The 25,330-nt window shown below is 35.5% G+C and overlaps 1 protein-coding gene and 1 long non-coding RNA gene across 2 annotated transcripts in view; one reads left to right on the top strand and one right to left on the bottom strand.

The window, feature by feature from the left end:
• Positions 1-25,330, top strand: part of LOC105258982 — a 136,395-nt gene that overhangs the window by 15,094 nt on the left and 95,971 nt on the right. The window lies entirely within an intron of this gene.
• Positions 3,407-25,330, bottom strand: part of LOC105258981 (homeobox protein aristaless) — a 113,721-nt gene continuing 91,797 nt past the window's right edge. The window contains exons 3-4 of the mRNA XM_011270618.3: positions 13,396-13,441; positions 3,407-4,529 (exon numbers count right to left, since the gene is read on the bottom strand). Of these exons, the coding sequence (XP_011268920.1) occupies positions 3,957-4,529; positions 13,396-13,441 (619 nt within the window). The 3' untranslated portion in view covers positions 3,407-3,956. The remainder of the gene's footprint in view (positions 4,530-13,395; positions 13,442-25,330) is intronic.

The following is a 25,330-nucleotide window of genomic DNA, read 5'->3' as shown; positions in this document are numbered from 1 at the left end:
TAATATCACGATTTTACGGCAAATTTACTATCGCATCTAATGAAATCTCGCGAGAGAATTTAAAATGCCGATCGGCGGAAACTCGCTTTAACAGTTTTAGAGGAAAGAAAATTGAAACGCGAAATACTATTGTCTTTTTTAATTGAATTTTGTGACTTTAAAATCCATCCCGCGTTTAATTCTCATCGAATTTAACGGTGCTATCATTTGACGTTTATTTATATCTTGATTTTATAGCAATTCTGTCCGCATGAGATGGGTTTATATTTATGAGATTGACTTTTTAATAGACAAAAAATCGAAATTTCTCATTTTAATTAAATTCTTTAACGAAATTTGACATTACTTTCTTATTGCGGAAGATTTTACGTGTCTCCTGGTACTTAAATCATGAATTATGTAAAATCCTGCGAAAGTAATAATTTAAATTGAGCGAGTAATCTCTTTTACGTCATTTATCAAGAATCGAAAATATGCGTTTTATCTCGAACGACCTAAAATGTTTTAAATTCGTTGCTACACGTCAGGCCTGATCGGCTAGTCGATTTGTCGGCGAACGTTCGATTTATCGATCGATCGTTAGTGGGCCTCCTCAAGAGGATGCTCGCACGCGGTTACACTCCAGGATACGTTACTAATTAGCTGACGCCCGTTAATGGGGCTCGAGACTCCATTAAACTGTAAAATATTTAAATAACTCGTCGGCCGGGCGTGTCCAGTCGCGAATTACTCGCCGTAAGTCAGTCTCGGGAGGCTCCTCGAGCACGGCCCTTCAAGGAGAAGGAGCACTTAATGTATGTGCGAGTTAATGGAGTATTTTTCGAAAAGCTGACGAGCCCGTAAATTAATACCGCTATCCGTCGCATACATCTCCTTGCGGCAAGATGACGGCACTGAAACAAGGATTAAATTCCTGTAATTTTTGAATAGTCAAATTTACACGCAAAAAAAGATTTTTATTTTTGATTCGACAGTCGAGTATATTGTATCAATGTGATTAATTTTATTTCTAAATATCCTAATTTATGTTTTTTGTTTTATACATATATTTGATTCTCTAATAGAAATGATTAATTGTAACAGAACCAATCAGCGAACATCCTTTTAATTAGAATCTTAAGAAAATTTTCGCTAAAGTAAAATTGATGCTTTTATTATAGAATCTAAAAACGGAAAAAATTCAAGAGAGAAAAATTATAAAATTATAAACTTATCAAATTAATCTTTGATGACAGGGAGTCGCTTAGTAAAAAAACGTGTTTGTCTTATTGTAGTCATTTATTCATTGCAAATGGATAGTAATATTAAGGGAGGTAATATTAAGATTAAGTACACAATGCACGCGACTGTTTCGAATTGAGAAATAAGGTGGAGCTTGTGTGATAACGGTGTCTTTTCAATCTCAACATCGATCTCGATCGTAATTCGCGAAAAAAGGTTTATCGCTCTCGACACATCGTCACAGTCGACGATTGTTACGGTTGTCGCTTAAATTGAACGAGATCAAAGGCGTGCCGAGAATCTCTTGACGAAGAAATTGAAAGTGAAAAAACGCCGTCGAAAAGTAGCCGGGTTATCGATATGGCTACGCGTACGTGTCGTTCGTTGTACATTATGCAAACGGGACAGGTAATTGCAAGTCGTTGTTAAAAATGACATGCGGATTGTTTACAATTATTTACAGGCTTATGCGCTAGGCTTATGCACTTGTAAAATCTATAGCAATAGCGTAGAATATCTTAATAGTAAATATATAAAGTTATATATAGATTTCTATATAAATAGTATCTTTCTTTCCTCTCGTTATCTAAATATATATAATGCGTCATGTAAAAGTAAATAAAACTACACGCTTTACGCAATCCCTGATCAGCGTAATCAGCAGCAATATAGGAAATTATTTCGATCACGACGGAAAAGATTGTGTGTCTATTTGGATATTTTCGAGCGAAAATATATTGCCCATTTTTTTTCTTCCAGTCAAATAGTCTCTAAACTCTCAACTTTACCGTCGTGATGTCGATAATCTCCAAGTGGACGGATATTTTTCGATGATCGATTTAGGATCGATAAGGATCACTTTGGAATCACGAGAGAGCCGCTGTCGTTTTCTAACGAGAAGAAAATGACAGTTCATACTCTTAGTTAATCCTAGCAGAATCAAAAAGCAGCTGCAAAACAGCTTTAATTACCTGTAAATATCTAATTGTCCTTTATATATTTTCCGTTTATATTTTCATAAATTTTATATATCTTTTTTGCAAATTTTCCGAGTAAATTTATAAACTCTAATATACATGCAGATATGTTTTTTGTTTATTCTCAAGTTTAAGTGAGTGTAATAATCTGACATATTTTTTAATGTGTGCAAATCACATATGTATTCATTGATCTTCCGATAAGATAAAATTGATCTTGATCTGATCGATCATCTCACAGCTCGAAACTTGATCCTGCTAAGATTAAAATCTGTTTCACATACATTTAACGACCAGCATATAATTGCGTTAGGCTAATATTTCACAAATTTGTCCCGCAACAAGTTTATCTAATAGCTTTGTGAAAAATTTTTTTTCCACGCTAAACACTTAGAGCGCGCGTTCTTGATATAAATTCATCATACAATATACATATACTAGCCTTAATAGAAGCTGACGTGATTACTGATTATGCAAGCTAATTAGAAAAACTTACCTTTCGATGCGTGTGAAACAGATTCAAGTGATATACGCGCCTCTGCGAGACTCTCGATTTGCGCATCTCTATTAATTCCCTCGCGCAAACGGAATATTGTAAACTATATACAGTAGAGTGTATATACATGAGAGTAACGGTAATTTTATTCTTTCTTCCTTTTATTCATGCTGCACGTGTTCCCCATTATCGGTTTCGCGTTATAATTATGATGTCATGAATAATGGTAAGTGATGAATAAAAAGAAACTGATTTTATTGTATCATGATAAATGTTTTCTATAAGTAAACGATATCATTGTCTCGAACTTCAATATCAGTTTAAAAGAAAAGATAATTCCAATTATATTTGTTTACCTTTTTATAAATTTTGTTTTGATTATTCTGAAATCGATTGACATGACCTGCGTGAAATTATAAAAACCGATTAAAAGTCTTTGAATATTAAGCCGATTAAGTCTTTGAATATTAAGCCGATTAAAAGTCTTTGAATATTAAGCAAATGATTATTTGCTTAATATTCAAAGTTAAATGCACTTTGAATATTAAGCAAATAATCATTTGATTCCAATTGATTTAAAGAAATTAATTTTGATTTTCATCACATGAACAAGAAGATGTTGTATGCTTAAAAATTTCGATTATAACAATATTTTCGCAAAATTCTATCACATTTCTATTTTATAAAATTGAAAAAAAAAACGTTAAAATATTATAGTTTCGACAATAGATTTCTCTGATGGAATAATGAAAATTATCACATGCTTTTCACGATCCATATAATTTCTTCGATGATAAAAAAATTGCTTCGATCAACAAACGTGCTTAACATATTTGCTATATACAGTTCGTTGCTTATCAATATGATTATAGTCTTTATTTGTCACGAAATCATGATCGTATATGTTAAGCTCATCGCGACAATCGATAACAGATTGATCGGATAAATATTCGAAGCAGGATCTAATCAACGTGACATTATACATAATAGAGAATATGTGATTTAAAAAATTGTATATACAATAATTAAATATCGCATTTGCCGTTGATTTATTTGTATATAACATTCGGTTAGAAACATGTGTTTTGATATTTCATCCGGATCAACAAATTCTGATTTGAATGTCACCAAGAAAATCCCATTAGTATATCGACTCAATCTACCGACATTCTTTGTATAAAACCTGTCGCCGATTCGCGACCGTCCAAAATCACCTTAAGACGGACTCGCGTTCACTGACTCCCTATTCAGTTCGCAACGTTTCAACTTATAAGATCGCCGTTCTTAAGCGATCTCTCCAGCTGTTGCTCGTACTCGCGAGCCCTCTGTCTGAGGGAGACGATGCTGTTAGTCCTCCTGTCGATATCCTGCAGACCCACGCTGCCCGTGGGCGAACTTTGCGGCGAGGTGGCCGTCGGCGGGGGCAGCGGCGCCACCGGGGGATGCGGCAGGACAATCGCGGGGGCGGACAGCGGCGGCGGGGGTGGCGAGCCACACATCAGTTTCGGCCGCTGCGCCGATATATTCGCCAGCAGAGTTTGAAACGATGCCGCGGACGTGTACGGCAGGGGCATACCGGGCGGTAGCAACGGCGGCGGAGCCCGATGAAAGGGATGAGCGGCGTAACTACCGGGGAGGACCGGGCCGTGACCCAGCGGCGGGTAGCGAAAGGCGTCGAAGGGCTTCCTGTGTGGAAAGGTGACCAGGTGGGCGAAGGAGTTCGGCAAGGTCGGCGCCACGACCGCCGACGGTGGTGGATACGGCGTATAGGGATGCGCCTGGGGCCCGACCTTCTCCTGTTTACGCCACTTGGCCCGTCGGTTCTGGAACCAGACCTGGAACACATGATGAACGAGCGGTCTGATTAGGCGCTGTGTCGTTCGTGGAAGGCTCTTATTGTTGGTAGGCCCGCGACGATAACGCCGGGGCCCGGAAGGATTCCTTTCGCGGCCTTCGGAATCCTTCGTGTTGCGCAATCGATATTTCGAATGGCGAAACCGATATTAGTCGTCTGCTGCTTATCTGCGGACGACCATTCGATCATAATGAACGAGTATTTTTTTATCGATTAATTTTTTCACCGCGCTGCGTCGTATAAATATTTTTTAAAAACGTGAAAAACATACACTAGACATTTTTCAGAGTTAGGAAAGTTTTCTATATAGACAGTATAGACAATTAATGTAGTTAATATAGACAGTTTTCAAATATTTATGACAAAATATTATTAAAATTTCAAATGGAGATAATTAGTATTTTATTTTTATTTGTTATACTTGCAGTATTTAAGATACATTTTTTATAAATTTATCAGCTTGTGTAAAAGAGAAGAATTAATTTTATTTAGGTATAATATTCAGGCGAAATATTCCTCATTTTTTGGTAAGAATCGAATAATATTTATATTTGTTATCTATTTAATGGCATTCTATATTGACAGTTCTTTATTATGAGTCTATCTAACGTGATCTTCGAACTATCGCAGCGATCAAATAGTGAAAATATAGATTGTCGATAATAACTCAAGCAAAGCATTCTTCTAATTTCAATTCCAGGTCAGGAAAGTAGTAGATAGATATTTTCTTCCTTGGAAGTTATCGAAACGATCCGTGAGAGTTCGAATTCCGGTTACAGTAACGCATTCTTCCCTTTTTAGGGAAGGTAAAGAGTAGCGTATCATTAAAAAAAACGTCGATTACCAAACCGAACATTGCTGCGAGGCAGATTTCTCTGCATCTTTCTTTCTACCTTCCTTTCTCTTTGCTTCCTCTTTCGTCCTTGTTGGTCCTTTTACCTGAATTTTACGTTCCTGCTCGAAAATTAACAAAATATCGGTTATAAAACCGTTACGTTAGCAATCGCGCTTGGCCTATTTTTAGTTTCTGACAGAATACAGAAGTATTTAAAATAATATCATATTAATATTCCTATATATACATGAGAGCTTTTAGCTTTTTTAGTTTTTATAATTATCATTCAAATGGCAATCGTTTTATTTATAATATATAATATTCAATATTCAGTTAATATATTGATATAAATTATGAGGAATATTAATATAAATTATGAATCTGAAAAAATTTAAAACTTTGACGTATCAATTGTTATGATTATTTCAGTGTGACATAAAACATTTTTTTCTAAAATATTATGAAAATAACAAGAAAATACCCAAATGTTAAATATTAATATTAAATATATTATTAAATATTTCTACAAATCGTTTTACTGTGCATAATGCAAAAAATATTATCGGTTTGTTCTTACAACTTACATATGTATTCGCAAAATTATGCGAACAAAGCGAAAATTAGAGCGTAAAACCTAACAAGATCTAATTTTGATACTCGTTTAATTGGAAAATTGATCGCGAACAAACCGTTCGTGATGCGCGTTCGCCAGATTCCAGCGCATTCCATTCCATTTCATTCCACAGCGAGACTTCTCCGAAGAGACCCGAGCATCTAATCAGTTCAGCGGAAGTTCGCTCCTTTTCATTCCTTCGTCAGTCTCGCATCTCTTTCCTCTTTCTTCTTTTTCCCGCTGTGTTTACCATCCTATCTCTGGTTGTTAGGTCGATTTTATGCCGTGCGCGGGTTCAACCGAACGCAAATAACGTATCGCCGATTTCGTTTTAATATCAAGTCGTGGAGCGGAAAGGGAGAAATGTCTCGTGACAGGTCGCAATGACGAGCGATTTAGGACAACAACAATTCAACTTATCCAATCTCTCCGCGCGCGAGCATCTGCCGTGATTCCAGCGGCATTTTTGTACCATCGTGTTTCCGTCGTGTAGAATACGATCGTATTCTAAAGTACAAACGCGCGGCTCGTTACGTCACATGTTCGAGTAGAACTTTTCAAGAAGCAACTGTCTATCCTGAAAACTATCCGGGATCTTTTATCGTTTCCGGTGATTATTTCCGCAGAGAGATGTTTCGTGTTACCGCTTGAAGAGTGCGAGATACTTACGAGTATTTCTCGTCGGGTAATTTGCGAACCGTTCTCTACCTTTTATAAAGTTTTTTCGTTCTCTGAATGCGAATTTAAATATGGATTAAATTTCAATTCACATCGTTTATTACACGAATTTCATCTCTTTACAGCTATTCATATTTTTTGATATATTTTCATATATTTATACTGTATTTTTTAATCACATTCGTCTTTTGATTAGTTACTTTTTTTTTTAATAATATTCATTAGTCTTTGAGAATAAATCAAGATGAAGTAATTATTATTATTACACATATGCAAATTATTTTGTATCAATCAAGAATGTTTTTTTATATAAAAATTATATTTTATATAGTTTTTAAATTTTTTTATTCTTATTTATTGTTATTAAAGAGGAATATATATATATATATATATATATATATATATATATATATATATTCTCTGAGACTTTCGCATCTCGAGGCAGAAGAATCAAATAACGTGTCACGTAGAAAGAACGTGGATAGTGATACTAGAAAATGATGTCTCTCCTTTTCATTCTCTTCATCGATCACAGGGTTGCGTAATAGACGAGACTTTACATGGCTCGCTTGTGTTTCCCATGTAGGAGAGAGATTTGCCTCATTTTCCATCGACATTCGCGGGATTCCCGAATCGAACGGCTACGTGTTTCATATAGTCGGCTTCGGTTCTCGACAACATTACGAGTTTGGGAATCAAAAGTACCGCCGAGAGATGTAGACACTCCCAATACGGTTCGTCACGGTGCGGCCTCGTCATCGCGCGGACGAGGATAAACGTGTGTCCCGATGACTCTGCGATTTGACGATCGGACTCGATCATTGGCTCACCGACGGGACGGCGACTATGAGTGCATCCCGTGAGAAGGATCCGCCGATCTCTATTCTGGTAGCTCGGTATCGAGAAAATGATTTCGATCGGTTTACTCGGTCTCAAATTCCGTCTTCATATATAGATCTCGGATTCGCTTTAAAGTAACACGTTTAGTATTATTAACAATTATAAGAGCGAGATTGAGGATAAGTTTCCTCTTAAAATTTATCAAGATTTATGTTCATATTTATCGATCCGAAATGATTATTAATTGCTGTACATTATTCAACAGCAATAAAATATCAACATTTTTCTTCTTTTACTCTCTCTCTCTCTCTTTATATATTATATATTCCGAAACTCTTTTAAGCGTTTCCGATTGGTTCGAATCAGCCATCGAGTAAAATTTTCCTCGGTTACTTGCGTTTTGGAACGTAACCTAAGTGTATAATGTGTGTGATATATCACGTAATTAATAGATTTGACAATTCGAATTAGACGTCGCACTCCTAACAATATATAAATCAATCATTCTGCAAAGGAGCAAATCTACTGCAAATTGAAACGCAAGATTTACGGTTGCGCAATAATCGATTACATCCCCGATATTTATATTTCGATTTTTATCATTCGAGAGAGAGGCAAACATACGCGTTCCGCGTGTGCCGCCCGCTCGTCTTGGAATCTCACCTAGACACACAAGAGATTAGAGACCCCTGGCATCGTTAGGGTAAAAATGGGGAAGGGGCTCTCGGGTGCCAGGACCCCCCACGGCGAGCAGGATTGCCCCCAGCAGGGCGCTAAACATCTCCGACTCTCGGCTTTTAAAACAAAACGCAAGCACGTCGCCGCCGGAACCTAGTCGTTTCGTGCTTAATCGTGCCGCATTAATTACACGAACGCCGGCTATGTTCGTTTCTTCTGCTTCTCCGCTTCAATCTTTTCCTCTTTCTTTCTTTGGCCGACAAACAAGATTCTCCCGCGCCTTCGACATGCCATGTATAGATACTTCCTCGAGCGAATCGTTCTTTGAACTTCTTCAAACTTAGTGACTATAATTGAAAACTTGATATAAAAACAACTAAATGCCAAAGATAGGAGATAAAAGTCAAGGCAAGGCACATTTATATCTAATAAAATATTTTATGCATAATTCATATATCAATATTATCTTGAAATTTTATTTTTTTAATGTATTTTATCATTATTATTTTAATTTGTAAAATAAAATATCTAGATTCAGAAAAACGAAAAGGGGAAAAAGAAATAATTTTAATTAATTATTTAATGTTAGAGTTATGCAGACGTATAAATAAATATTACTTTGATTTATTTTAACAGACTTTATTAATAAAAGCTTAATGTGTGAAGCTAGCGAATCATTTCGGACACATCAACGAAATTCTTTATTTCTAATAATTCTATAATTTTGAATAATTTAAACAAATATACGCAATCTTTATATTTTACCCACACACACAAAGTTCAATCTATAAACATTTATTGTCTAAAATTAATTTTATTAAATTAATTTTATTAAAGCAAAAACTCGTTTTATGATATTAATCAATAAATAAATATCTTGTATGGAAATGATTAACATGAAAACGAAACAAATATATATACGTACTGTTTATTTTGATGAAAAAATCTCTCTTGTGCCAGAAGAAAAGAATCCAAACGGCTTGGAGTTTAAAAGAAACTCCAAGCTCATGAATAAAAACGCACACGTCAAGCGGATTTATTCCATTTGTCTGTCGATTGCCGAACTTGCTGCGAAATCGATTCGGGGAAACGCAATGTCTCGCGTGTATCTTTTTCAAAAGACAGACGTCGAACTAAAAAAAAATGATATTTTTATCCGTAACTTAAGTTTTACTTGCGCAAGAACTTCCTTACGCGTAGCAGAAGTTCGCGACTTGTCGATTATCTCGTCACACTCGAGGAGATCGTAAAAATAATTAATCGTCGACGCTGCAACAACCGATAATCACTTTGCCTAATAGCAATCTGTTATTCATGCGACCGACAGGTTTCATCGGCAAACAAGTCTGCGAGACGGAACGTTCATTATTCATCGAACCGTGCAAAAAAATCGTATACTCGATTAATAGTCAAATCGAGAGCTGAGAATTTGTTTGCTCGAGAATTAGCGTTTCTTAAATGGACGCGTCGCGGAGATATTTTCGTGTATAAATGTTTTGATTTTTAGTCGAAAACAAAATAAAATATCTTTTAATCTCGTAAAGCGAACGAATATATCGAGCATATTTTGCTTTGGACATTAGCACTGTTTAAGATTCGAATTAGCATAAAATAGCTGCATCGAAGCATACATTTGCATGAACCTTTCCTCAATATGTGATAAGCAACGCAATATTTCTATTTATAGCAACCCGCATAAATGCGATTAAATTCATGGTGCTCCGCAATCATCCGGGATCGAGCGCTATTCTTAATCTAATTTAACCTTTTACATAATTAATGTGTATATGGGATGTTACGCACAATATTTTAGTTTTTTTTAATTTACCTGTTACTTATTATATGAAGATTTTATTCAATGTTATCGTTTAGCGTTAAATGTGCGTTATAAATATGAGCCACTGTCTTTAACGTCTCTGCGTAAAGAAGGCGTCCTCTATCCTCAAACGATACCGCGTATTTCATGAATTATTAATGATCACCAATGATAGGTCATGTATCCTAATTTTTGCGCGTTGATGCGCACGGGCAAAGCGTTCAGCGTTGAAAAAAATCGCACTTCATTCTCCACGACGATGTATTTGTCATGCATATTAATGACAGCTGACGGACAAGCGGCGACTGAATTGCCCGACAATCTAATTTTCGCGCGTTAGGATGAGCGAACAGAAATTTGTGGCACTAAATTTGTGTTCACTAAAGTCGTTTCTTACCTTGCTTATAAACAGATTCCTAATATATATTTGGTGATAGATTATATGTATCGAACTTAGCGCCAATTATTTTTTTAGTCGAAATCGAATAAGTTTAATCATTTCATATTAGAAATTGATATAAATATATATAATAAAAAATTCTTATTTTTGTTAAGCTAAATTAATTTTAACAAACGTAAAAATTCATTTAATTTAAAATACAAAAATTAATGAAATATTTAATATTGAAAATCAAAACAAATTCTCCCGCGCAATTCCATTCAATACACTTAGAAATCTTTTCGACTTCGTGTCTTTTGAGTGGCAAAAAGACATCGCGACTGAATAAGCCTAATTCTCTGAAATATTTTCATAAACCAACACGCGTAATCTCCCTTCGTTACGGCCCTGAAAGCAATTGACACCTCTATGGATCTCGCGATTGAAAAGGGACGCAGCTTCGCAAAGCCGGTCATCTCGCCGCAGCTAGCGAGAGGAAGAACGCAAGGTCTCTCGATACAGGTTCAGGGATTCCTGAAAATTATTAACGCCATAGCGAGAAATTACGACAGGCATGTCATTCCTCCGGTGGAACAGTGGTTCTCATCGCGTGCGGATTGTCGCGGATAATTCCTGGCCGTCGATGATGAATCGCCGATTCGCGGACGGTGACGAATTTGCAAGTATAATGAAAAGTATCGGGTTAACGTTAAAGCGTTGTACTTTCACGTTGCGAGGAAAATAATAAGATCGTGTAAAGGCGCGCGAGTGTGCGTGCCCCCGGAGTCAACAAGGGATGAAGAACTGTAAGACGGAGCGAGAGGTAAATACGCGCGGGCCGATTGAGAAAAAGAAAAAGAGTCAGTAAGTAAGTACCGGGAATAAATTAAACTAATTGAGCAAATTAGCCAGCTGTTCACGCAACTATGGCATACAGACACGCTCTTCTCGGCCAGTAAGAAGCCATCGTCGTCACGCAGAAGACGTATATTCGCGCGTTCCTTCGAATAAGTGAGAATAACAGATCCAACACTAAAAAAAAAATAAAAATAAAAAAAATTAAACGCGTAAATAGCAATAAAAATTGGCAAAATAGATATCATTAATGAACCCAATCATATCATCTTTTTACGTTAATATTTTTTACGTTAATATTTTCTTTTAATGAACCCAATCATATCATCTTTTTACGTTAATATTTTTTACGTTAATATTTTCTAAATAATATTTTTTTAAATTTTAGATTTGATATTTTATTAAACTAGTATTTTTTTATATTAAATTAAAAACATTTCTTACACGTAATATTTTTCCATGTAAATCTTACATCTTACATTCGATTCGATTTAAAATGCGAGTTATTTAATATAATAAACATTACATGATTAGTTTATTAAAAGAAAAAAATGCAAAAATACATATTAATCTTCTGAGTTGTTTTGTATGATACTTTATTATGACGATTTTAAAAATGTACTACAGATTATTTACATTTTAATGACATTTTATACGGCATTTATCGTAATGATTTACTTTTTATAGGTTTCCAGTTTTTATGTGATGTCATGATTGCATGTATGCGCAAAAGATGAAACATTATAATAAATACCTTGATTGTAGAACGATAGTAATAATAAAATGCAATAAAAACTTGAGTAGGAACTGAGAAATCTAATGATTGTTATTGAAATATTTAAATGTATTCGAATGGCTGTTTGAATACAAGAACGAACATTACTACAATTTAATTATGAATGCGTGACACACACACAAACACACACACACATGTTTTTTTAGTATTGATTAATCAGAAGTATCTAATGCCTTTAATGATCAATTTACTATTGTTCAAATATGATATTGTTGCGAGAAAACAATCTCCCGCGTTTATTACCAATAACGAGATCTAAAGTATTATCAATCGTAATTGATTTTTACATAATAACTCCTGTTGCGACCTCTTTTTTTACAAGTCGAGCAAATAATTAATATTAATAATGAATAATTGTATTTAATTATTTTGTTCGATAATTACTGACGTCAGTACTTGGAATCAGCGTCGATAATAGTCGCGATAATAGTAGAAATCAATTATACTTAATCATATTCTTGCTATAAATAGTTGTTTATATTGTGCATAATCATCTTTTTAACATTATGTAAATTTTCTAATAATATAGATATATGTCTTTATAATTTTTTTAAGCAACAATATAAGTAATAATAATTTGAATATTACTTCTAATAATTTTTTAACGATAATAGACGCTTTGAAAAAGATTGAAAAGTGAATAATTAAAAGACTCACGGTCGATGATTTTTATATTGCAAGGGTATCGCGTTTCGCCACACGAAGTAAATTATACACAGTTGGAGATACGTGATCGTGCGGAGAACTTAAGTAATTCTTGAGTAATTCTTTGCGCGCGTTTGCGGGCTTCGAAACTATTATCCAAATGTCAGAGGATACGAGATAATTGTTGTTACGCAAGAGATGCGCGATCGCACATTATTTTCACCTTCGCGCCAAAGAAGACGCCTCTAACCACATTATTACCATCAATTATTACTTCATTTTTCCAACCAACAAAATTTGATTTTGTAGCTGCTTATTATTAAAATAATTTCTAAATTGCGCCATAATATGCATCAATACATATAATCCGACATAATTAATTAATTTTAGTTCTTATATTACATTTAACTAGACCACAAATTTTTACTTATTCACTTATTAAAGAAGTACGAAGTTATTTTCGGAGATTTCATTATTTTTCAAATTTGAAAAATAGTTTTTTATATTTATATTATATTTATATTATATTATATTTATACTTAAACAATAACTGCAAGAAATAATTAAAAATCACGAAATATCCATATATTACGGATTTGATAGAACTATATGTTTAATTAATTCGCATCAGAAATGTAAAGTGAATTTATCTACGTTGTTATTTATTTAATATATTTTGCTTTACGCAAAATAAAATAAGATTCTACTGACCTGTATCCGTGCTTCCGTCAGGCCGATCTTCATAGCAAGCTCCTCCCTAAAAATAAAAAGGAAGACAATCATTAACACTAGAAAAAGATATCAAGGCTCTGCGTAGCCGCGGGCTTATTTCCGAGTGTGAGTTATTATTTTTTTCTACTGCGATAAACGCGAATTAACAGAGAGAAAATCGAGTTTCCAGTCAATTAAATATTCCTCTCTATTACTCAACAGGTCTAAATAATGATAAATAACCAGTGATAAAATTATTTTTAATGATTTTTTGATAGTCAGTTAAATAAATACATATTGTATATTACTTACATTTAATGTTTGAAAAGTTTTAATTATATCACTTTGTTTTATTAGATGGATAAGAGAGCTTCATTGTTAAGCTTTTAGAAGATTTTATATAAAATTATTTTTAGTCAATATTTTATGATATATTTCTTATTTTTTTATCGATCTGGTTTAGTTGTATTTGGTTTTTATTATTATTTCGATATTATTTTATATATGTTTTTTCGTACCATCTATTTTAAATATTACATATACATTCCGTTAAAAGGTTGAATATAAATTTTGTGATGTTGAAATCTCTTTTTTTTATCTTACATAATCAAATGTATATCTAAAGTTTTGGTCAGGAGTAATCGAACCTTTGCATATATAATTGTAACTATAATTATTGTCTCTCTTGAGCATGTATTACTTAAGAACGCAATGTAATTCAGGTAGAAAAAAAATGGTTTGCTTGTCTTTTAATAGCGTTAGGGGAATAGCGGTCTGACCTCGTATCATATCCGTGAGAAAATCGCAGAAACCGTTCTGCGAAATAGCCGGTCTCGTAAAAACGCGCGCGTTCATTACCTTAATTAGTTTTGCATCCGAAGACAGATTAACCGCGTATAACGACGCACGATGGGGATTAATTGCATTATGGATCTCGTAACATTATGTGTGATTTTCCGTTCGATTGCTACCTGCACGAGCCGTCGTGACGAGAGCTATTAATATCTATTACGAGATGATCAGAATCCGCGGTTAGCGCATCAGATAAAATTCTCGTTTTATGTAGGTGACTGTTGATCCCCCTCTCTCCCCCTCAACAGATACTCGGCTATTACGAATACGATTATCCGCGACTAATTGACCGGACTCGCGCAGCAGTAATGGCAAATAATTATTAGCTCTTGATATTTTACATAACGTTGATCTTGTCATACACGATACCGATCGTTTCCTTTCCACTCGATCGAGTTTCGCATCCTTCGCTCGCGGGCGCACATTACACGATGTCTGCACGTACTACACGACACTTTTCTCTGCAAAGCGTACATGTTTCGCCTCATGTGGAATGCCCTCGTCGTCTATAGAATTCTAAAGCGTATGCAGATATTGAATTAAGAAACTACTGATTAAGAAGACTGACGTAGAATGCGTTTCAAAGTATCGAGGATTTAATTTATAAACCGCAAACCTTTAATTTGAACCCATAATATAATTCAAATTGCTCATTGAATGTCTAGGTATACATTAATAATTAAAAAGTGCATTTTGTCACGTTACGTACACGAGCATATCCACAAGAGAGAGAGAAATCTTTCGCTTTGCTGTAAAGATGTATGTATCTCAAGTATTATAATCATAATAAATTACGTAAAGAGCGTAAGATTATAGAGATAGCATTACAAATGTAATATTTTTGAGAAGAGAAAGAAAATTAATAGTCATCGACTTTAATGTCATTGAATTTCCTTTAGCTTGATTTATCTAGACTAATCGATTGCTCGCAGGATATTTCCAATAAAAAATAATAACCCGTTTAAATCTCTATTCGCGCGATTTCACCGGAAATTGTGCGAACACATTTTCAATTTTTTCGCCTCTCCAGAACAAGGTAAAGCCGCGTAGAATGTAAGGAAATCATTACAAGGCGAAATACAGGAATCATGACTGGTGTCGAAAATTTACATTTCGCGCGTCGAGGATTCATTCATGCCGGAAATATTGCCGGTTTTCACTCTTGTTGCGATAAAAGAATCGGATGCGGCGGTGATCGTGTAATCGGCGAGTATATCCGGCGGCGGGTAGAGAAAGAAAGACAAGAAGGAGAGAGAGAGAGTGAATCGGGCAGTGAGACAGCCCGCCGGGCGTCTCTCATCTCGCAGGCAAATTGCCCAGATGTTCCACGAAATCGCGAAGAAATCTCGGTGATTATGCCACGCACAGAAGCTCCCGCGTACGATCGCCCGAATCTCGTGTTTAGGTGCATTTCAGACGGTAGCTCCCGAAATTACAGGGAATTTCGGCGCGAGTTCGCGGTCCACAGATTCGCCCGGTTCACCTCCCATCGATTTTATTATCGTCCGCTCACCTGATTTCGTTGCATTCCGTCTAAGATGATTCTTCCAATCGGTCATTTCGACCAAGAACCTTTCGAATTGCATTTTTATTATATATCGTTATATTTTTATTATATATCGCTATATTTAGTTTTAAAGCCGCGTCATTTTACAATTATTAATCACGAGGAAATAATATTATATAATTCTTTTTTTTTTACTTTTATATCAATTATATGTTTTATATCTATCTTATATTTTATTAATAAAATATAAGATTATTATATATAATTGTATTCTTATGTATTATTATGTATGCTTTATGCGAACGATAGTATTGTTTATTATTTATAAATTTTATACACGTAAAAATTGTAATTTTTGAGATTGAACTCGTCAAACCGGGTTTATCGAAAGTTGAGTCGGTAAATGAAATTATTAACAAAATGTAATGGAACGATGTTTAGCCATTGATTAATCGTCCAAAATGACTTTCATCGTGTATCGGCCGGTAATTGCAAAACGTATTCATGTCGTCAAATGATTTTGACGGCCCATACTCGGGCTTATTGGAGGAAACGTAACTAGAAGACGCGCGTTCATATATAGCCATGGTACTCTCTGATTACCCGTTGTCGTGCGCTAATGACTACTCTGGCGAACATAGTTGCAGACGGTAATTCGTACCTGCTACCAGGCGGCTCGACTTCGTTTTCAATGAAACGCCGAGTATGAAAGCGCGCACTTATCAGCTTCTTCTCACGAAAAACAGGCTCGCGCGCCACGTACGATAATGTATGTAGTTTCTCTGTCCGTTGTTTAATTGTAAGTGACTCACAAATGTGGAATGAATACCGTTGGACGAGACTATTGAAAATAAATGTTTGGATGTTACATCAAACTATTTCTTTTCTACGGCTATTTTTAAAATTTTATTTTTATTTTTTCTTTTTTTCATAAGACAATAAAAAGTTACTACAATAAAATAGTTTGAGATCTTATATCATAGAGATGCTTTTTGACATGTATATCTAATATTCTATTGTCACTCCAAGAATGAGGAAAATTATATTGCTGTCCCCTTCTGTCTGGCGATTTAAATATTTTATTTATCTCGTATAATCTTTGCGTCACTTTTCTGATCATTCGAGCACGATATAATCTTTATTAGATATGTGCATTACACGCACGAGTTTCGCAAACGCGAACGAAACGCACACCATCGAAGAGGCGGACGAGGCTCAGGCACCTTGGGGGCTTACAAGTAATAATAATTTAGCCTTTCCCTTTTTCTCTCTCCAGGCGCGTTCTCGCCGGCGTCCTTCTGGATTTAATAAGATCACGAAATTTCGCGGTTAGACGGACGTCCCTAATTACACCCGCCATTCACCGAGACTCTCGGTTACCCTCGATTCGCTCGTATCGTTATTATATGTCTCTCTCCTAACCTCGTCCACAATATGTCCTTGCCATGGGAAATGTGCGGGCTTCGGAAAAATCGCGAGTTGTTTCTATATATAGAGATTAGAGAGAGAGAGAGTCGTGTATTCGTGGCTTAATGGGAAATATGAGATGATGATGGAAACTTTGTGCAATTTCGCTTCAAAGATCAATTTGCTTGAAATCTCTATTGTACGTATACGAGATGCTCTAGAATTCAATAAGAAATACATATCTTTATTTTACGTATCTTTATTAATCAAATAAATAAATTTCATCGACGAAAATTTCACTTAAAATTGAGTGAGGTATAAAAGATATTTTATTTTATTGTTATGTATTAATTTTCAATTTATAAAAATTCGAAATAATTTTTGCAATTTCTAATAAAGAGAAATAGAAAAAGAACAAAAAAAAATTAATATTTTACGTACATATTACAGTGCTGTTAATATTATATCTTTGATATTTTTTTTATATATAAAATACATTTTCTTTATATATAAAATACATTCTCATATTATGGAATACACAATTGCACTGCAATTAACACAGGTGCTACGTTCACACGCATTGCAAAATAAAACGTGGCTAATTGTCGATTAATTGCATCAACACGATAATTATAGCTCTCTTTAGAATCCGGTTCCGTGATTATGCGAGTTTCTCGAATTTCGCGCGAAGAACCAGAGTTTTCAAGATTAGGCGAATAGATTATTTCGCGCGAATAATTCGCAATGAAAAACCATTCTCAGAATCTATTGCGACCGCTGAAAGGAAGTCCTTCCTGTTCTGTCCTGTGCAACGTTGCAAAGTTATAGCAATTGGATTGCGAGGCGCGAATGGATTTGCCATTTCGCAACCGCACAGTAGTATAACGCGAAACCTACGGGCAGCATCAAAAGAGGCCGCTAAGTGGATTAAAGGCGAGTTTCTTCGTCATCTTCTTCGTCTAGAACTCTCTTTCTTTCTCTTTCTCTCTCCCTCTCTCTCTCTACTTCTCTCTTCCTTTGCTACTCCTGCCGCGGCATCCTGCCGTTCTTATTTGTTCCTGTCTCGGCACGAAGTCCTTCGTTGCAACCGCGCTTCGTCAGAAGTCACGGATGAAAGAAGATAATTTACTTAACTTAGGTTTAATCGTGTTTGCGCGCTTATTTATTCGCGTCGTTTGCTTCAACAACATTTGGGTTTAACGCGTTTGAAATTTAATTCGATGACGAAATGATAGTGATTAATCACGATATTTCAAGTTGCAATCATTTTTAATATATATGGAATTAATTATTTTTCTTTTACAGAAAATATATTTTCGTATTACTTTATTTATAAGTAAAGAGCTCGCATAAATATAAATCTCGAGAAATTTCGTATTTCTATGTAGAATAATTTTTTTAACATAATCCTATTAATTATTTAATATTTAATTATAAAAAAGATATTATTAGTTCAGTTACATACAAACCAAATTATAATACGTCTATTAATTATTGAGCATCTATGATATGTTCTATATTATTTTTCTATAGACATAAAAGTCAGTTTCATAAATGTCATTGTTATTGATATCATTGACAGCATATTGGCGTGACTCTCATAATGAAAAAAGTTTGCACTTTCCATCTTGTCTTAATAAATTTATTAAAATTAATTAAAGTAATGCATTATTAATTAAAATAATTAATTATTTATTAAAGTAATTTAATTTTATTTAATACAGATTCAATTTGTTCTTTTTTTCGATTCGTGTGTAGCAACAACTGTGCTATGCATACGATTCGGATACGCGTATTGCAGAAATGATTATCGTTGAATGCGAATCTCGAGTCGAGTTAGAAAAAGAGATAGATGGCTAGGGTATAAGAATGCATAAGCGAGACAGGAGAGATGGAGAATGCGCGCGGGCGTGTGTGCGATATTGCTGGTGTGAGCAAGAGGCTTGGCGCGCGGGTAATTTAAGTAATTACCGCACAATTACATTATCTAATTAACCCCGGAGGTCGGAGCAGTCGTCAGTCGCCGCGACGGCCGTGATTGTCCCACTTATGGCGCAATCGCAATTATTATTGTTTAACGCGCGCGACACGAAATCCGTTGAATTTACAAAAATTCGCAGAGCTGACAGTTTTATTGTATTTTTTTAAAAGTATATTTTAAAGAAAGATCAGAAAAAAATAATGGTGAACTATATTTTTTAGTTATCATTTTGTTTAAAAAAATCAAGTATTGAAATTATCTTTTGCTTCTAATGATAAACTAATAGTAAACTATACATTTATTAGTTATATAATTTTGTTTAAAAAAATCAAGCATTGAAATTATCTTCTAATAGAATTATAATTATTATTATCAACAATTACAAACACATATCATTGTTCGATCGATTCGTAGAAGACTCGAATAGTCGAAGTCTTCTTTTTCATTTTTTTTCCTCTTATTAATTCTCGTTACCTACCAAGATCATGCCATGCAATCGCTTCGCGTGATCGACGATTGGCCCGCGGGCCTTACACATGTTTTTTCCAAACTAGAGGGATCCTAGTTTTTCATTTACCTTCTCTTTAGATTAATGGCGAGTCCCCGGAATTATTCTTTTGTCATAACAACTTACTAATGCAATAGCAACTGTCTTGCCATGCCACATCCGGAACAGTTCGAGTCAGAAAATCTATCCGTTAAGGCAAAAAAAATTTTTGTGTAATTTAAGTTTGATGTAAACATCTCTCTTAATCTTTAAGCTGTTTAATAAACAAAAAGTTAAAATTCCTTGTCTTATTAAGACAATATTAGCAATTATTAACGAAACTTGATTGATAAATAAAATCACAATGACTTTAATAGTATATTTTTTTTAAATAATAGCTCGCGTACGATTTATATTAAATTAAATTTACAGTCCCTTTACTTTTCATTCCAAACTTGTTTATATTTATATAATTGTTCATGGCATTTCCGAAAGAGAATAAAAAAATGTTGATTCATGGTTGATGTATTAGTCACATTTGTGACTAAAGAAGAACTAATAGCTTTTAGTTATAAAACTTATTTATATACACGTATAATATGTTATGTTGTAAGCATATTACAATTCATGCGCATTGTTACGATCGCGCTGAATAAACAAGTCTTAGAATTTATATCTGCATTAAATCACGTACTGCATTTATCTCCACATAGTTATATCTCTATTTGCGTAAGTCGATATTTCTTGATAAATATGAGATAACAAAATATTTTTTAATTACTTACAAAATAACATCATATCAACATGATAAAATAAAAATTAGTCATTTTGCTTTTAATTACTGTCGATTGTTATCTTACTGCAATGATAAACATACAACTTATGTAACTTCTTGTTACAATTATTAAAAATGACTAATATGCAATTTATGTAGATAAAATACAATTTATATTTATATTTATATTAATACTATATATTAATAATAAAATATGAAAAATACATGAACAAATAATAATTATATAAATAAAGAAAAATTCTGCTAGATAATTGATATAAATGCCAAACTTATTTGAGAATATCAATTTGTTCACAATGATAATATAACGAAATGATGTGTATGACACGCAAAGCATGAAAAAAGTCTTGAAAATCAGAATGACACGAAAAGTGACAAGAGGTGTATCCATAAAATATATACTTCTACGATCAGGATATCACGGAATCAGATTTACGCACACACGATCATTACCTGTGGATATGTCGAAAAGGTGACGCGTCGTCGAAGTTCGAACCTCGATAATAAGCGACGCTCGAAGCCTTCGCGTCATAAGGAGACGCCTCCGTATCGATAATGTTTAATAACGAATCACGCCGACCAGACGAGTAATTCGCACTGACGAGGGGTGACAAGCGGCTTTTGCCGCTCGCATTATTCCCGAGCGGGATCCGCGGCCGTTTTATCGACCGCCACCTTTGTGAGGAGCGAGGCGAAAGAGAGATGCCGGTAGCTGGCTGCGTAATGCGTGCGTAATGCGCGCTTAATACGCGTACGGCGTGGCGAGCCAATTACTGATTGGCCACACTACCGCCAATCGGATGAGGGATGGACCTTGGACAAACCTGTACTCTTCGCTCTCCTTCGCACTTCGCGAGACGAGGAGGCCCTTCGTCCTGCTCGACAACGGAGCCGCGCCGTCTTCGAGGATGTCGGGGAAGGACGAGGAAAGAGACGACCTCGAGATAGTTTAACAATCTTTTTCATCGCGCTTCGAACGGGATTCGAAGGGGCAAGGCGAATGGATTCGAATCATCGATTATAGGTTGTTTAGATTGCAATGTAATTAACATACTTATCTAAAGGGGATCTTGGGCATTCACCGTGTCTTGTATAAAGACAGTATATTTTTAGCATTTATTATATTCGATTTGACGTGTAAGTTTCCTTTCTTAGAGTCAATCTGAAAATTAAAATTTAAAATGATTCTAAATCGTAAATGGTAAAGAATTTTAATTAAAAATAATAAAAGTATGTTAAATATTTTATATTCCCTTCTAGGCAGAGACCGAGATAGATAGATGGAGAGAAAAATTTAAATTTATTTATCAATATATAATTTCAACTAAAAAAATATACATATATACAATATACTATTCTTAGATAAGAAAAGAAAAAATTATATGTTATCAACTTTCGATGTATAAAATAAGAATGCCGCAATTCGTAAAACTTGCCATCTATTATTAATCCAAATATTATTCTCTCACGATAAACCAATGATCGATCGAAAACGGAATGAAAGCGGTATCGAGTTTACGTCGTTGATTAACGTGACGGACAGAGATCCAGTGCCGCTTCCGTAGAGCCGACGTAGCAACAGCGTCCACTAATTAACTCCGGAAGGCACTAATCTTATTTGTTGAGAAACGAATAACGGGTCGGCAGCGTTTCTAATCGATCTAATCGGAGCATGACTCGTCGTCGGCCGATTAATGACAGGAGAAGTTGCGGGACACAAGCGAACGGCAGGTCCAGAAGATGGCTAGAATCGCGGCGGGGAGAGGGTGAAGAGGAAAGAGTGGACGCAAGAAGCACGATGAGAGGGGAGGGGGAGAGGAGGGAGCAGAAGAAGAGACCGCTCCGTAGAACTGGTTCCGTTCCATGGATCACTGGAAACAATCATCCTTATTAAACTCACCGCTGGCCCACTCCGCGGATATAAAGGCATCCTTCGGAATGATTTACTGAGAAGCGCGTCGCGCGGCCCTTTGAACAGGTGGATCCCTCGAAACGCGTCGCAAACCGACGATAAATTTTATGGATTCACCGTGTAGATAGATTGAGAACACGCACGACGGGGGTGGCCGGGCGCGATTCCGCCGAGTCAGCTTTTGAAAGCGAATTCGGGATGAAATAGCGCCCGGTTGGTCGAGCAATTAAGAAATGAAGAATCATCAAAGAGTTTTGTTATGACTAGTTCGGACATTTTCTCAGCACTTAGCTTTACATAATTAAACTGAGATAATTCGACTTACGTGTGATATACTTTTATGATGAACAAATAATACCGAAAGAGAATCAAATAATGAAATAAATCTCACGTAAACATCGCACGAAATATTTCATTCATTATATCAATGTAAAAACCTGCTGGAATATAAACGCATCTTAACACACCGTATATATTATATTTACGAGGTTATTAATTAGCCACGTCATTCGTGAGAAAGAAACTATAACCGCAGCTGGACATTCGAAGCGATGACGGGATCTCGTCGGTTTAAACACGCTCCGCTCTCATTCTCTCCTCCTCCCCCTCTCTTTCTCTCTCTTCCTCTCTTTGTATCTCTCTCTTCTAGAGTTTATAACCGGGATAAAAAATTAAAATCGACAGGGACACCGAGACTGGTTAGCGGAACCGCTCGCGGTCGAATGATTAGTCCGGTCGGGCTCGACGCTGCCGTCGTCGGTAGCAGCGCGGACCCGAGTCGCAATATTCTAATCTAAATTAGATCTTAAGAGCCCGTGAAGGTAAGTGGCCACGCTCTCTCGCGAGCCTACGTGGCGAGCTGGCTTTAAGTGCCATATAAGCAGGACGAATCTGGTAATCCGCGCGCTCCCTCGCAAATGCCAATCGAGCCGCACTCGCGACTCGCAAAAAGACGCGCGCTTATCTGTTATCGCACTTGAAAATGGCATTCCATGCCGTCGCCGACAGTTTGTCCGTGGCTACTTCTTCGTCTCGGATCGATCACAGACGAAATTGGTTTGGAAGAGATTCTTTTCAAGAACAAACATAGCAAAAATTCAAGAAAAATATGGAAATTGGAAAAAATTAAGACATCTCGCGTATCTAAAAGCTTACAATAAAGAATTTTTTATCAGTGAAATGGAAGAAGCAACAAAAGATATAGATGAGTAAAAATTTGAAGAAAATAAAAATAAAAAAAGCAACAAAAGATAGATGAGTAAAAATTTGAAGAAAATAAAAATAAAAATTGCATTTACCATTTATACACTGAGAAAAATATCCGTGGAAAAGGTAACGAACGGATATTATACCGATCACTTTAATCGAAAAAAAAAAGAAACCGGTCAGATATCCAATCAGAAAATATCGATCGATCGGATATCTGATCAGAAAGTTCAAAATTCGGAACTTTCCGATCAGATATCCAATTAAAGTGATCGATATAATATCCGTTCGTTATCTTTTCATCGGACATTTTTCTCAGTGTAGGTGTAAGAATATTTATACGGGAATCTCGAAAACTAAGAGTTTAGAAAAAATTTGCCTGACATTGTGCAGTCAGGCTGATATCTACTGATTGAAAAATAAATAACGAAAAAAAATATATATGCAAAAGAGAAATATATTTATCGTCCAATTGGTACACAAGCCACCACTCGGGAACATGTGTCTTTTATTGGCAAATGAATTTTTATTCACGTTGTACGGCAAGTTAATCGTGCTAGAGCATCATCTTGGCTCGTCGATATATTGTATTTCGATAGGTCCGAATCGCACGCGTGCCCTTCGGGCGCCTAATGAATATGCATCATGCTCACGACGCGGTTTCTACTCTCTCCTTCTCTTTTTCTTCGTTCCTTTCTCGTTGGACTAGTCAATAAACCTAAGCGACCATAAAATCCAATTAGTGTGAAATTAATACCTTTGCACGGCAAAATCGCGGAAGAAGCGAAGATCAATTTATATTATGGAATGGCAGAATACATCGGATAATTTTCCACGAGTAGGAAACGCGTACCAATAGATGAGAAATAAATTAATAGATGCGACACGAATATTATTAGAAGCCAATTCGCTCAATTATTGGCCATTTTCTGTAGAAAAAAACGTTTATGGCGACAAATAAATAGGTGTCGACGTTATAAGAGAACATGCATATTCATGATAAAAATTAATATACCGGATGATTGATTATGAAAACAAGTTGTATACCGATAAATAAATTATATAGAAATAAATAGTATATTCACGAGACATGCAATATTAAATTACGGAGCTTGTATACATTTTAGTTGATCATTTTCTAATAAAACAGTAACACGATAATTCCATCACTCACATCAAATTTCTCTATGCCTTTTTCTTCAAAAATCAATATATTAGCAATTTCTCAATTAATCAAAAAGATTAACAAACAATTGTCCTTTTAAGCATCTTCATAGATCTTACGTATTTAAATTTTTTTTTCATTAAAAAGGAGAAACCATTCTGAAGAGATTGATTTCAATTTCGTTAGCTAAAGTATTTTAAGCTCGCTAGGACCTATCTTACGAGTCGCAATTTCATGTACACGCACATAAATGACGCGTCTCGCATTCGCGAATACATCTCCTCAGTCTTGACCGTATACCACGGACACTCTACCTGTTTCACCTCTCTCTGCATACTCCCCCCACCAGCTTCGTTAATTACGAGAACCCATACCGTGGCCGCAGGACCGGACCTATTACGAGCGATTACACCGCTATTAGTTACCTACCGGGTGTTCCACGGAGGAAGGTACCGAAAAAAGGACAAGAGAAAAGAAAAAGCTATCCAGATAGATTGCGCCGCGGCCCAATGGCGGCGCGATATACTGTACGTATGTAACTGGACCCGAGTGTGCAGGGGACTTAATGTAAAACTGCCGTTCCGCGTCTACGGATGGGAATTTGCATGAGGATCGTCAGTCC

The sequence above is a fragment of the Camponotus floridanus genome, unplaced genomic scaffold, assembly GCF_003227725.1.
Source record: "Camponotus floridanus strain SB8 unplaced genomic scaffold, Cflo_v7.5 scaffold12, whole genome shotgun sequence".
Classification (NCBI taxonomy): domain Eukaryota; kingdom Metazoa; phylum Arthropoda; class Insecta; order Hymenoptera; family Formicidae; genus Camponotus; species Camponotus floridanus.
Note: the sequence above shows the minus strand (reverse complement) of the source record. Positions and strands in the feature narration are given on the sequence as shown.